The sequence below is a fragment of the Hippoglossus hippoglossus genome, chromosome 15, assembly GCF_009819705.1.
Source record: "Hippoglossus hippoglossus isolate fHipHip1 chromosome 15, fHipHip1.pri, whole genome shotgun sequence".
In the NCBI taxonomy this organism is placed as follows: Eukaryota; Metazoa; Chordata; class Actinopteri; order Pleuronectiformes; family Pleuronectidae; genus Hippoglossus; species Hippoglossus hippoglossus.
In genome coordinates, this window is record NC_047165.1 from 13,113,706 (window position 1) to 13,128,096 (window position 14,391).

At 39.7% G+C, this 14,391-nt stretch overlaps 1 protein-coding gene across 2 annotated transcripts in view; it reads left to right on the forward strand.

Annotated features, from left to right (window-relative positions):
* The first annotated feature begins 6,341 nt into the window (after nucleotides 1-6,341).
* The window catches only part of LOC117775972 (orexin receptor type 2-like), a 28,572-nt gene continuing 20,522 nt past the window's right edge, over nucleotides 6,342-14,391 (forward strand). For both annotated transcript variants that reach the window (XM_034609607.1, XM_034609608.1), the window contains exon 1: nucleotides 6,342-6,772. In XM_034609607.1, coding sequence (XP_034465498.1) covers nucleotides 6,550-6,772 — 223 coding nt within the window. In that variant the 5' untranslated portion in view covers nucleotides 6,342-6,549. The remainder of the gene's footprint in view (nucleotides 6,773-14,391) is intronic.

Sequence of the window (14,391 nt, forward strand, 5' to 3'; positions counted from 1 at the left end):
TCCAGCAATTGAATTCCACTCTAGGGGTGAATGGATGTTGCCTGATCGCGTTGCTGCTCTCCCCACCTTAAGGGAAGGGAAAGAAAGAAAAAAACAAACTTCCAAACTGACAGTCGGTCTTCAGCTCCACTGTCTCCTGGCCACTATACAAATGTAGCAGGCTGCTGTGTGTGTATGTATCTTATTTGAGTGGACAAAGTGATTTCCCTTGAAACCAATTAGAAATTCACAACAATACAACATTGGAGAATATTGTTTGAATCTTTCTGAAAATATAAGCAAAAATAATCAAATTCATGCATATTATAACAAGCAGTTTCTGCTTTCTTCGAAAATAATTTCCTCTGTTCAGATTCTTCCCATCAAATATGAACACGTTGCAAAGATTTACTATCTTTCTGATGGTTCTCCTGACATTTTCAGTTTCTCCCACACATTTGATCTAATATTTGACATTCTGCAGACAGCGTATTTGGAAGAAGTCTTAGAAGATATTACAGTTACAGACTTCCACACAGCTTAGATACTACATAAAAATGTTTCACAGCTGCACAAGAAACAAGCTAAAAGATAAAAAAAAAAAAAAATCTACATATCAGCAAAAGATAAAAATTTCCCCAGGCGTGACAATTCTTCTATAAACTAAACTGACATAATAAAAGTTTGAGTTGAAGTTTAAACTGTGTCAGACCTCTCGGGTCTCTGCTCCATAGCTCCACCTGCTGGTAATAGACCAAGATATATTATAGAAATGAATAATGGCAGTTCAGAAAATGATAAAAATCATAACCAAATGTCAAAAATGTGCAAGTAAACATGTCATCAGCAACCTTGCTAAATAAACTGCTTCTCTATGAGACAGAGCGGAGTCTCAGATCGTACAGCAAGGCTCTGCTGGCTGCTCCTACGTCCCCGCTAAAGACGAACAGTGACCGATCGTTTGCAGTCACGGCTCCTCAGCTCGGAAACTCTCTTGCCAAGGATCTGAGGCTTGCAGAATCAATGACATCTCTTAAATCAATGTCTTTTTTTTTTCTTGCCTTTTATTAACCCAAGTACACCATTTTTATTGCCTACGTGTGTTTTCTGTTTCATTATTCTATTGTTATGGTTTTAATTCTGTAATTTAAAGTCTTATCTCTGTATTATTTGTATTCCCTCGTCTCATTTAGCTTAGTCCTGAAATGTTTTGTTGCTGCGTTGTTATTCTTATTCATATTATCAACAGATGTATGTCGGATTACAATAGACTGTGCCGTAGATAAATTATATGATATGTAAATACATGTACATGCATCTGAGTGGAGTTCCACTGTGGATATGAGTGGCTTGCATGTGACTTTGTAATTACTGTCTAGATCAGGATATGTCTACATTCCCCCCCAACTACCTTTGTGCATTAATATAATCATGATGTAATACTGTACCAAACCTACAATTCATACAAACATGTCCAAGGTCTGCATGGAGTATGAAAGACTGACTTTATCCCACATCACTGAGAAGTTTGTGTATGATTATACTGTATATTATTAGAAAAGTTGAGCAGGCACAGGTAGGTCAAACTTTGAGTCAGAGATCAGTAGGTTAAATGCAGTTTTGTGTCAACGGTACATTTTACTTGAAATGTATAATCTCTTGTATTCTATGTGTGGGAGGCTTTGTCTCCTCATGAATATGTACCAACGAAGGAAACTTTGGAGATCTGATGAGAATGAACCCAATCAAGAAAGCAAACTACTGTTAAACCGTGATAATGATCTAATTTCACATCTCACATTTTTTATAAACTTTTTTTTTGATCCAGACTCAAATCAATACTTCGGAATTTGAGGCAACCTGAGAAAATAAGAGTTAATAAATCTTTCCTTTTTCCACTCTGTCTCAGGTTTAATGAGTTTTTCCAACCGTGAAGATGGAGTGCAGATATTTTATTATTCTTTGTCTTTGCATATTCAGTCTTTATTGAATGAATTTATGAATGTCATGAAGGCAAATTTAAGTTTTTCAGAAAGTTACTGACAGACGTGTTGTGTGGTTTCAGCTCCAAGCTTCATGGATGCAGCTTCAGATGTGTAGAAAGAGCCACAAGGGCTATTTCCTGTAAATAACCTCTGACACATTGAATGGATCTGCTGAAATCTGTCTGACTGCATAATTGATTATGTTTTAAAAGTCAGTCAATAGGAGAAAAAAATAAAATTGATTAAAAAGATGCTAATATTTTAAGGTTTGATGGATTATTTTGCTGTTTATAAAGTGTGTTTTCCAGAGTTTCATGGACTCACATGATCTGAATTAGGATTTAGGGCTGAAGACATTAATCATCACTGAAGACAGAACATTAATTGCTACTTATTTGCGATTATCCTTTAATCCTGGACTTCATGTGATTAACAAAGATGATTCCCAAAGGCTGAATATTCGCAGCTGAGAACTTTTTAGCCGCCTCTCAAAAAGCAGTTTCTCAGTTTGCTCACAGATTCTCATTATTTCAAGTGCAACAGCAAAAGCAAAATTAATAAGCTGGACAGCATCTTGATACGAGGAAGTATTAGACAGGGATTACTGGTTTAGATTCATTGGAAGTCAGTCATTTGAAAAGAGGTTTATCTTAAAGTGCTCATTTCTGACAGCTTGTCTGTTTTTTCTGTGTGGAACTGCATCATCAAGCATTACTTTCTCCAACCTTAGTTAAACTCTCTTGTTCAAGCTGCATTGTTTACCATGAATATACGTCATGCACGATCAACAATCATAACAACTAAAGAATGTGTCTGAAGACCTTTACAGAAAAAAATAAAACTGATTGTGGATGGTAATGTTTACGAAAGCGGCTCAATCCTGTCAATCTCCTCTGTCCAAATGAAGATGAAAAAGGAAAATCAATACAAACAAAGGGAAAAGATTGGATTGGGTCTTGTCACATACACAAACTTGAGTGTGGTGTCATGACAACTGTGTAGACTACTTTTTATACGCTGAAGAAGGCTTTAAATTGACATGTCATCTCTGAGAGTGGCCCCTTCATTTTTCACGACACAATAATAATAAAGTAGAATGATGATTTCACAGCAGGGTTGAAAACGATCTTCAGATATTTTGCTGCCGAACAACTCGGCGAACACGCCGCATTTGTGTCTCACATTTTTGTTTTGTTTGTTTTATAATGAATGCATTTTGAGCTATTTTCATTCTGCGTAGAAACTTCACTATAGGAGCACAGATCTGCAGGATCAGTTATATGAGCCCACTCCTCTGACAATGACTCACATAAATAAGCAGTTATTTGATAGGAAAACTGAGAAACTCCAGTTACACAAACCTCAAAGTTCCGCTGTCCTCGAGCAACTCTGCAGCTCACACATTTATAAGTTAGTTTCATGAAGTCAGATTTAGTGCCCAGACACGAGAGGAGTTTAACCTTCAGCAAGAAAGCAAGGTGTTGAAATATCCCTTTAAATCTTTACAATCATAGACGATATATAAAGATGGACAATATGCCTGCTCCCCAAAAGTGAAGCCAAAGTGTCTTCATCACGCCCCCTGGTGGCTGCCTGCAGTATTGGTGATAAATCCTGCCTCCTCCATGTTAGTGGATGGGACTTGGAGTAAACTAAAAACAGTACATGATAGTTGGTTTCTGTCATTGTAGGTAGTCCTCACCACCCTGATGTTTGTTCAAATGTTAATTTTTATGTTTTAAGTTTGTTCAAGTTTTAATTAGGTAATTACTTTTTTGGATGCTATGAAAACATCTAACCTGTTTTATTTGCAATGAACCAAGAGCAACGGGACTCTATTTTTTTGCAGTGATTTAAAGTCAGTGTTTTTAATAAAATGACATGATACATGTGGCTAATTAAATGGTCGGTTAAGCAATCAACACAATCTTCAGACCCAATTAGTTCACAACTTTTCAAAATAAAAGGTATAACATAAGGCATTGCGGCATTGCTAAAGAGGAGGTGATTCTAAGAATGTTGTTGCCATGATGGAGATCCGCCCCCGCGACAGTTGTGAATGTCTGTGTCAGTCTGATATGGTGAAATATATATAAATCAGATTATCAAAATGATCTGGCGGGACAGATAATATCGGCTGCAAGCTGAAGGAACTGCCCAGCCCCCACTGACTTCTACAGAGCACAGGTCACCTGTTAATTACATTTTTTATCAATATTGAAGGTATCGCGTGTCCATTTTACACCAGATTCGACCCAGCACGCCCTCGGGCAATTTACAATACAAATGCGAAAAGTGAAGCTGATTAGATCAACATTTGTAAGATTTGCGTTCCAAATACAGACAGACATTTGTGGAATTGGTAGGTAGATAAAACAAATGGAAAATTATTTGACGGGTTCAGCTTTTGTGGATGAAACCTATTGAATAAAAGAGACAAAGACTTGACATTGACAATGTCTGCATCACACGTTTTGCCGTGACACATCTCTGAGTGAGCATGAATGCCATTTTAATAACCTTCTCTGAGACAGGAGACACCTTTTGCATAAATAATAGGAATCGTCTGATGGGGAAATTAGACACGTCCCACTTATACAAAGGAGTAAATGACATCTGCAAAAAGGGAACACCTGTTGTCTTCTACCAATGAAATTACGTCAGACGTATTGAGGCAGTTTAAACACAGTGTGAAGCATTTACCTAACAATGAGAATAATAAGGACCAACTATATCTCAAGTTGCTTTAAGTTATGAATCACGACTCTGGAGTGACTTTGGTCTATTAACACCTTCTTGCTAAATCAGGATAACTACAAAAAACCTGCCATAAAAGACCTTAAAATGGTAAAAGATCAACTGTATATAATTAATATTAATACAAATATTTAAAATCCATTTTTAAACATGATATATAGAACATGATTGAGAGTTGCATCTGACTGGCTGTGAAGGTAAGTCAGACAAAAGAAAAATCATCACTGCAGCATACAGAACCATGCACGGATGAACAAAAACTCCTTTACCCTTTTGTGAATTGATCCATTTTGACGTTAGTTTTCTCCAATTTGTCTGTCGGCAGGTTTCCACCACTTTAGTCACCAGAGGCCACTTTTCTCACTCTATAACATCATATTTCACTCTAAACTGCTGCATCAACACAACCAGACAGTAGGTGTTGTGCAGACTCATGATACCTGTTACTGCAGCATTAGTGTGCAGCTTGTGTCAGTGAATGCGCCAAAGAAAAGGGGATCATGATTAGTAATTCAAGTTAATGTTTAAACCTAAAATTAGTTTAAAAGATTAGACATAATCCTGAAACTATCTCAACATTTTGAGTCACATTAGCCCATTATTTTAATTAAGTGGACTGCTGTGTTCGCAGCTCATGCAATTTGATCATGCAGGTTAATTGAGTGTACGAAACGGGCATCTGGTCGTCCTTGGAGAAGCCTGTTTCTGCAAGCATTCCTCGTGTCGAGGCTCCTCGTGGACATCTGCACTGAATTTTAAACAGATGAAGATGCTGCAACTCAATATCAACTTGACTCCATTAATTTAAAAAACCTTGACCGCCAACATACAAAACGTATTGGAAGTATTTAAACCTTTAAAAAAAAAAAAAAATGTAACTTGAATCCATTAAAAATATAAAAAAACTCTAGAGAGAACTTCTGCAGAGATATAGGTGAGATGTGATGTTATGTGGGAATACTTTAAAAGGGATAGTTCAACCAAAAATAAAAATTCACCTATTACTGTCCACAAAACAGTTTTGGAGTTTCAGGGGTGAAAAGCGTTGCAGCCAAATCCAATACAATTGAAGTAAATGGTGACCACTTAATTCAACTCGAAACAGCGTCATTTACACCGTGTTTTCAAACTAAATGTCCGCTATTATTCCCTTTTCTGGAGATGTGGATCACAGGACATTTAGGCTAACAACATGGTTTACAGACACTTGGATGACACCACAGGAGCAGAATGGAGGCATTCTATGTTTTATTCTGTTTTTTACGTTTGAAAAAGTGGTCAACATTTACTTCAATTGATTTGGCTGCAACACTTTTTACCCCTGAAGTTTTTTGTGGACTCAAACACGTCACCCACCCTTCCATCATCATAGTGGTGAGTGCATTTTCAGTTTTGGATGAACTATCCTTTTAATGTTCATATCAGACAATATCTACGAGCAGACTGAGGCACACAATACCAAGAAATTTAGATTTTCTCCTATACTCCCCTGCCTCACTCTGGCTTTTCCCGCTATCCCATTGTTATCCCCAATTTCTTTTTCCCTTTGAGGGCGGGTGGGCTGCTGAAGAGGCTCACAGCCTCTTGCTCGCCACAATCACTTGGTGCTTGACCCGGCGGTGGTGGAGACGCAGGGGGAGAATCCGCGTCACTCTGACGAGCTCCGAGGAGTGTGTGGAGTCTGTGGAGCGCGTTGTCATCGCGCCACAGTGGCACGTCCCCCTTATCTGCAGCCTGCGCGCAGCAACCCGCGGCCACCGCAGACGCACGGAGTAACAGCAGGGGGTGTGGGGGTGCATCACGGGAGACGCACCAACACCTCGGGAAGATGTCTGGCTTCGCTGGGAACGTGGACTGCGAGGATTGTTTATCTCCTGCACATGTGGCCAATAACAGCACGGAGCTGCACCTGCACCCATCCACCGTGGATGAGGACGACGAACTTCTCAGATACATCTGGAGAGAGTACTTACACCCCAAGCAGTACGAGTGGGTTCTCATTGTGGCTTACATTATCGTGTTCTTCGTTTCACTCATTGGAAACTCGCTTGGTAAGTTCTATCTTTGGTGCATTTCTCTCTCCATCCGTGCGCAATCGCTCCTGCGCAAAAAGACAGAAGCGCACTTTGATCAACTTTTCTTTTATCATGAAAGGGCAGGTTGCTGCAGGGTAAAATTAAATTCAATGCTACATGGAGAAAATTATCTAAAGCACCGGAGTTTTTCTTTGATGATGAGTTTAATCGCAGCGGTGCATCTGCTGATAAAGAGAGCTCCATGAGGAGAAGTCCCAGAGCGCACGTCTCTGGTGTCTGTTAATGATCTGATGATACAGACTGAAACAGTATCACAATGTACCAGCGACTGCTCGTGGGGGTGAGGGTCCATTCACAGATTGAAGCAAAGGACTGAGGATCTTTTTCCTTAGTTTCATCCATGTCATGGATCCATTTCCCCCTAATTGTGTTCTGAATCATCAATATAAAAGAAAAGCACTTTAGCACACTTTGAGGAAAATGCTAAACAGGGTAAAACGTCTACCCTGAAAATGGAAGCACCACCTCAACACCCTGCTCATTTCCCATTTGCAATTTAATCCATCTGGACCTCAGCTCTCAAGGCTTTATGTGCGGATTTGAGTGCTTCAGCTTTTCATCCCTATAGACCCAGTAACATTAAAGTGATACTGCGCAATTAATTTTGTTTTTTGAAATGAAATGATATGACTGCTCTTTGATGAAATACATTAATTCTGTTTTTAAAATCCCATTTATTACGATTCTTTAAAAAAAAAACTACCTTTATGGGTTGAACGTGGCTCATACCGCCACCTAATGGTTCAAACTGTCTTGAACCATGCAGGGCCAAGGCTTGCGTAGAGTCGCCCACCATCCGACCTCTCATATTTGAAAAATTTAACAGATGGGCAACCCCCCACCACTGGCCACCACTTGTGAGTGAGAATCTGGAAAGCTGCGCTCATTTTCAAATCTATGCTGAAACAAAATCCCTAAATCACCACATTGTCCACCATTCAAAGACGTCCCCTATTCTCTCCTGCTCCTCAGATGTCTAGATCGGGACCACCACACTCCTCCGGTGGGGTTTAGCCCCGGCTGTCTGAGCACTGGGAGATATTTGTTTTTAAAAAAAAAATTTCATTTTCGCATTTGTCACATGTTCGAAGCGTCATCAACCCCCCCACTTTCTCAAGGTGAATCCAGCGGGGATCCCCTGCTGTGTTCTCACATCGACTCATGGATTTCTACAGACTTTGTACCAGGAGGCTAGGCGGATAAAGTCTGTAGAAACTGCGGAGAGCGTCTCACTCAGACATTTGCGATCACACATGCACCTCCTCTGGAGAAAGTATGGAGGATCTGTGGAGTCCAGTACATGTCTTAAAGCAGCTATAGAGAAATGGGACAAGGCTATCCCTTCATGGCCACGAGCAAAACGTAGGGGTAAATTGGGACAGGGCATTAGTCTTCTCACTCTCTCATTGACAGAATATGTCCAAATGCCAAAATATGCTTAACAATGCATTTAACTAATCTCGTTGCTCTGCTATGTTCACATAGTATTCCTGGTACAGTGTAGATGTCCAGCAGATGGAATTGACTTTTGTTGCCAGTGACATTGCATATATTTGTCTGACAAAGCCAGGGGATAGAGGGTGAGGGCCGGGCACTTTATTTCATCACGCAGGCATTCGTCTATTTTTTCGCTAGAGTATTAAGGTCAGGCATAAGAAAAAGAAAGGAGGGTTTTTGGGGGATTTAGCATTTTGAGAATGAATAAAGTCAGGTCCTCTGGTCCATCAAATCCAGTCGAGACTAACAGCTGTGAGAGTGTTCGATGTAACCATCAATTTCCCTGCATTAGTCCATTAGCATCTGTTTCAGTTTGCACAAATGCAGCCACCTCTTCCAGGCTTGTGAGGTTCCTCCCTCTGAACAGATGCAGTCCCCAAAACAATGGGCCTCATTCACTAACACTAACACCAATTTTGTTCTCACCTCCCTTGTATGTTTGTGAATCAGAATCATTCTAAGTTGATAGGCATGTGTCCGCCTTTTCAATTAGGCATACTGACACGCCTTTATTCTCCATATAAGGACATCCATTTGGTGTATCATGAAGAGAGCGGTGTTCTGAACAGAGAAGTTAGAGTTACTGTATAAGAGACGGCCCCAAAAGGTAAAAAATAGATGAATTTCACCCCAGCAGAAACTGAAATCATTGTGGTGGAGGTGGAAGCCACAAAAGACACACTTTTCTGTAGCGTGTCCTCCGGAGTGAAGCTGTTAAAAAAGAATGAAGCCTGGGCTGCAATAACTGAGGCAGTGAATGTCTCATGAGGTTCGGACCGTGGCACAAGTTAAAAATAATTGGTGTTTGTTTAATTCTCTCGAGTTTATGAGGAACATGTTTAAACCTGCTACACAACACGAGACGTAACGTGAAGCACACAGTCAGGACATCAGGGTTAAAGTGACTGGAACGATCTGGAGACCTGATCCAACATCATTGATTAATAAATAAATACATGTAGTTATCAGTTTGTGCTGAAGAGAGACAATGAACACACACACACACACACACACACACACACACACACACACACACACACACACACACACACACACACACACACACACACACACACACACACACACACACACACACACACACACACACACACCTGTAGACAGCAGGTTTTTAAAGAGAGGATGAAAGGGCGTCAATTTCATTGTTATTTAATAGATTTGGTCAATGCATTGGTAAATGAAACTATTGCTGTCTATCTACTATTTTTATTCAAATAAATATTTTAATATACTATGCATTTAGTGAAAAGGGTGTGTTTAAATTCTTTAGGACACCCGTCCATCATTTGTGCGTGCGCATGGTCTGAAGAGGAAATTTGTTCGTACTCACAGATTCTTGCGTCAAATGTTCGTACGCACAGTTTAAACACTGTTTGTGAATGAGGCCCAATGTCTTTTAAGACCTAACACACTGTACTAATAGAGAAACAATTTCCTTTTTACCTAAACCAATTCTAAATTACAATTTCAACAACTCAAGCCATTTTATAGAAGCAGTCATAAGGGCTGATGACATTTAAAGTATATTCTCGACATTTCAATGTTATTCTCGACATACAAAAGGTACAAAAGAATGTTTCACCCTCTGACTCACTTCAACTTTATTCCCAACACTTCGACATATCTCTTTTCTTTTGTTCTCCAAATGCAAAGTCTCTTCTCATTTTTTGTCTTACGCTTGGCTCTAATACTCAGAGACACAGCTGACAGCTTCTCATTGCAGTTGTCACCTTACATGAAAGGATGCAAACAGCAACATGCAGGGCTTGCATCTCACCTTCTCTTTATTTGCACTCAAGCTGTTTGCAGCCGCTTCAACTAAAAAGAGAGATGCAACAAATTGATAGAGCCTGAGATCATGGTCTAGGTGTTGTACATAACATTGATTACTTCTGATTTTGAATAATGTTATACAAGCACACCACATGAGGCACTGATGCAGTTAATGGTTTTGCTCAACGGGCTCCCACTTCAACAGGACACCCAGTGTTGACTCTGTACAAGAAATGAATTAAGCTGTAATGAAGTATTTTATACGTGACATCGACGTTTTCTCACTGATCGAATGGACAGCAGTGTGAAGTACTATGGCACCTTATTATGCAAATTGATTTGAGGGTCATTATTAACATGAGTGTGTAGTTAACTCTGCTGTCAATCATTTTCTCTCCAACGTGAACCTCTGGTGGATGTGTATTGAAAAAACTTCCCTCCTCTGGTTTGATAGCGAAGATGAACTCATTAGCTTTCAACATTTACAATGGAAACAACGATTTTAAGATGAATTCTCTTGATCTTTTGAATTTAACCGATCGTGAGCGACTTTGATGAAAATTGAAGTTCATCTGACTAATCTAAAAGGAACTATTTTTGCTGGTATAATGAAGTTTATAATCTGCACTCACTAAGAGATATTCAGAGAAAGAGGCTACGCAGGAAGTTGGATTCAAAATGTTCCTAAAAAATGTTGATCAGAATGAATTTAGCTGTAAACCAAACCTATTTTACAGTTTTCTCTGTTGTGCAGATGGAAAACATTGTGAGAATACATGCGTATATAGGAAACCATCTTACAGTCAGAGCACAGCCACAATCAGTAAACATAACACATTTTCTCTCTTCTGTTCCTGATGGAAATTATAGGTGCACACAGTGTACATGTAACTTTAACTCTTTTTTCCCTGAACCTTATTCTAGTTAACTGCTCACAACGTGTCATTATATGCAATCATAAAAATGTTATATATGTGATTAAATGTCACTGAGGCCTCGCCCACATTGGAATGAGCCAACACTGTGAAAACCGGCATCAATGGAACTGAGCACAGGAGCATTATAAGCAATTTTAAGACATTTGCATTACATATAGCCAAACTAGGGTGTGGAACTAATCCCTTTCTATGGTATATGATTAGCCGTGTCACTACATCTCCCAGTATTCATTGTGAGAATGCGATTATGTTCCTGAAAAGTTTCTGCTCGTTGTTGGCCGTCAACACTAAAAATGCACATTATGTGATTTAAATAATTAATTCCAAATCAATTTAAGAAGAATTCCATGTTTTAAATGTGAATTTTGGTGTAACGGAGGTTATTTTGTAGAAAAGTGAATATAAAACAAAGTGTAGGAAACTCTATGTGTTGGTTGATTGGAATAGAATTTGCAGTAGGACTCAGTGACAAGAATGTGATAGCGATGTATGGACATATTAGAAATTTCATATTGACAGAACAAACAATGTAATTTGACTGACTCTACCACCAGAATATATTTGATTCAAATTGCTCACCATCACCTGGTCAACAGAGCAGCTTGAAACTCAACTTAGTACTTCAGTTACACTCTAATTGAGTCTATCCCTGCCGTGGTGGTGCAGTGGTAAGCAGTGTCTCCTCTCAGGGTCTTGTGTTTGCCCATGTGTCTGTGTGAGTTTTTCTCCAGGGGCTCCAGCTTCTTCCCACAATGCAAAGAGGTGTGAATTTGAGTTGTTTGTCTCTGTACTACGAAACGCTAGCGACTTGTTTAGGTTGTACCCCGCTTTTCTCTCAATGTCTGCTGGGATTGGCTCGAGCCCCAGCGACTCTCAACCGATAAAGCAGTATAGGTAATTGATCGAAAATGATCAACGATGAATGCAGCAGACCATACTGGATCTTATCACTGTGGATATAAAGCACAATTCATATGCAAACATTTGACTTATTTCAAGTAGCTAAAAAGCCCTGTTTTATAGCATGGGTTGGACATACAATTAATGTCAGTACACTGGGCTCTCAAGCACTTGTCACATACATGTTTCTGTTGTCCATTAGAGGGTGTTGTATGAGAGGTGGTAGTTTTGTTCCCTCAGAGTTGCCGCTGGCTCTTTCATACATCTGACAGCAGCATTATTAACACAGCAATGGAGATCTGCTTGAAGATCAACCCACTAATCATGTGAGAGCAGCTCTCATCCTATTTGATCATTTGGCAAACAGATGACAACTTAAACATCCAGTGGAAACAAAAACATGCACTTCTGGTTGATTGTGTTTGTGGCTGCCTGATCAAATTTGCTCGGCTGTGTCCTGCTGGCATTAGATTTGAATAAGACTCTGATTGTAGTAGTTGATTCTTGGGGAAATGAACTCAGCTGGGACATGATCTTGCATAGCTCAATCCACAGCACTCTGTCAGTGCTGGTGAATGGTCTGGCTGCAACCATTCAACTATAGATGGCAAAATGCACCGGCTTGTTTGTATATTCAATCACAATCGTATTAGGCAGCACTAAGAGCAATAAGCACATCAAGACCTATTATTTACAGTAATATGCAGTATTTCGTGATTTTTACATTATCCAAAATGTTTCCAACAATGTTCAAACCCAGAGAAATCCACAGTTGTTTTCAAGGTAACAGGGGACGTTTCACTTGGTCGCCTATTTATTGTGTCTGTGAGGGTGAATCAGGAGAGCAGCTCCAGTTGATGTGGAGGCAGCTCGTCAGAGACCATACTGCTGGACCAGGGAGTGTAAAACGCACAGCGCCAGTTCGCCAGTCGGCTGTTTTTTTACTTCCACTGTTTGTATTGTTCACTTGTAATGAATGCGGATAATTCATTACCTTATGCTGCACAACATGAATAAAACTTGAATACATTACCTCATCCATTCATATGATTTGCGATTTGCAACTGAGTTGCTTCACACTGCTTCATGGTCAGCAAACTAGGTCTTTTGTTATTGAATGAGAGACCCCTAGTGGCTGTAGTTACATATTGTACGTTTAAAATGACAAATTCCCCCAAATTCCCTCAAATATATAGACATATATCAACTGTGTGACAGCATGATTCAAATCTTCATAAAAACATATAAATTTCTGGTTATTAGCTTGGGGGTTGTTGTGGTTTCCTTTCATGAAACCGATTTTATGTCACACATTTATACCGGCCCTCTTCCCCACTCTTTCAGAGCGTGTCTATACATTGATTTTGTATCATGTTCTATTATAGTCAACATCTCATTGCTCAAGAATGTGACAGCCCAGGAAATCTCAAGAAACAATATCTAACACAAGTCTTTGCTGGATTTTGTTAAATAAATAAAAGGTCAGTCAAGTCAAGTCAGACTGATGTGTGCTTGAGTTGTTGATGCAGCAGCTGTAAAAAAAAAATTGGGACCTGCACAGTCTCCACCCTGCTAGTCCTGGACCTGTTGTGGAATAAACTTGTAATTTTCCGCAGTGGATGGACCATGAATTGAAATATAGGACGGAGAGGGCAGGACTCAAGATTGAGAGATCAACAATAGGCAAGACAAGTCATAGAAGATCAATCCCCGGCTAAATCATCTGCTCATATGGCAGCAATAGAGGACGAAATCTCTTTTATTCCCAGCCTCTCGGTCCTGTAAGCAAATTGAGGACATTGTAGGTAGAAAAACTGATTTATAGAGCTGGGGGTGGGAGTGAAGCTAACATAGCCAGATATTACACACTAGATAAAGTCTTAAAGTCAAAAATATGCTACAGGAGATTTTGTGTATCAGGAACAACATTTCAAAGCGTCAAATACAAGGATGTTGTTTTACAGCTAGGGGTCGTTGAAATGGTATTTTTTTCTTAGTGTGACTTTTTATTTCCTTGAGCTTCAGGATCTCCTCATATTTGCCTGTATACCTGCTCAACTCTCTGGCTGCCACACTTTTCATACAGGTCACCTCTTCATAACCAGCTCATCTCCACCAGTCTCCACCTCCATTCACTCCCCTGCCTCGGGTTTGCTCAACAGCTCATTCCCCTCCTGACTGGCCAGTCATCGCTGTTGTGAATTCAAAGTGAAGAATTTTAGGTTGTTTTTAAATGGCACATTCAATCCAACGACCCATTATACATTATTCATTGCGGGAGCAGCGACTTCAGCCCCGTGTTAGACCTCTTGGGAAAGCAAACCTAGAAGCTGTGCAGCCCCTGTGACTCCAACACTAAACATATGACTTTATAATCTCAGAGAATATTTTCCCCATCAATTTACAACTTTCTATGACTGTCAAAAATATTTTGTCTTACAATACTAC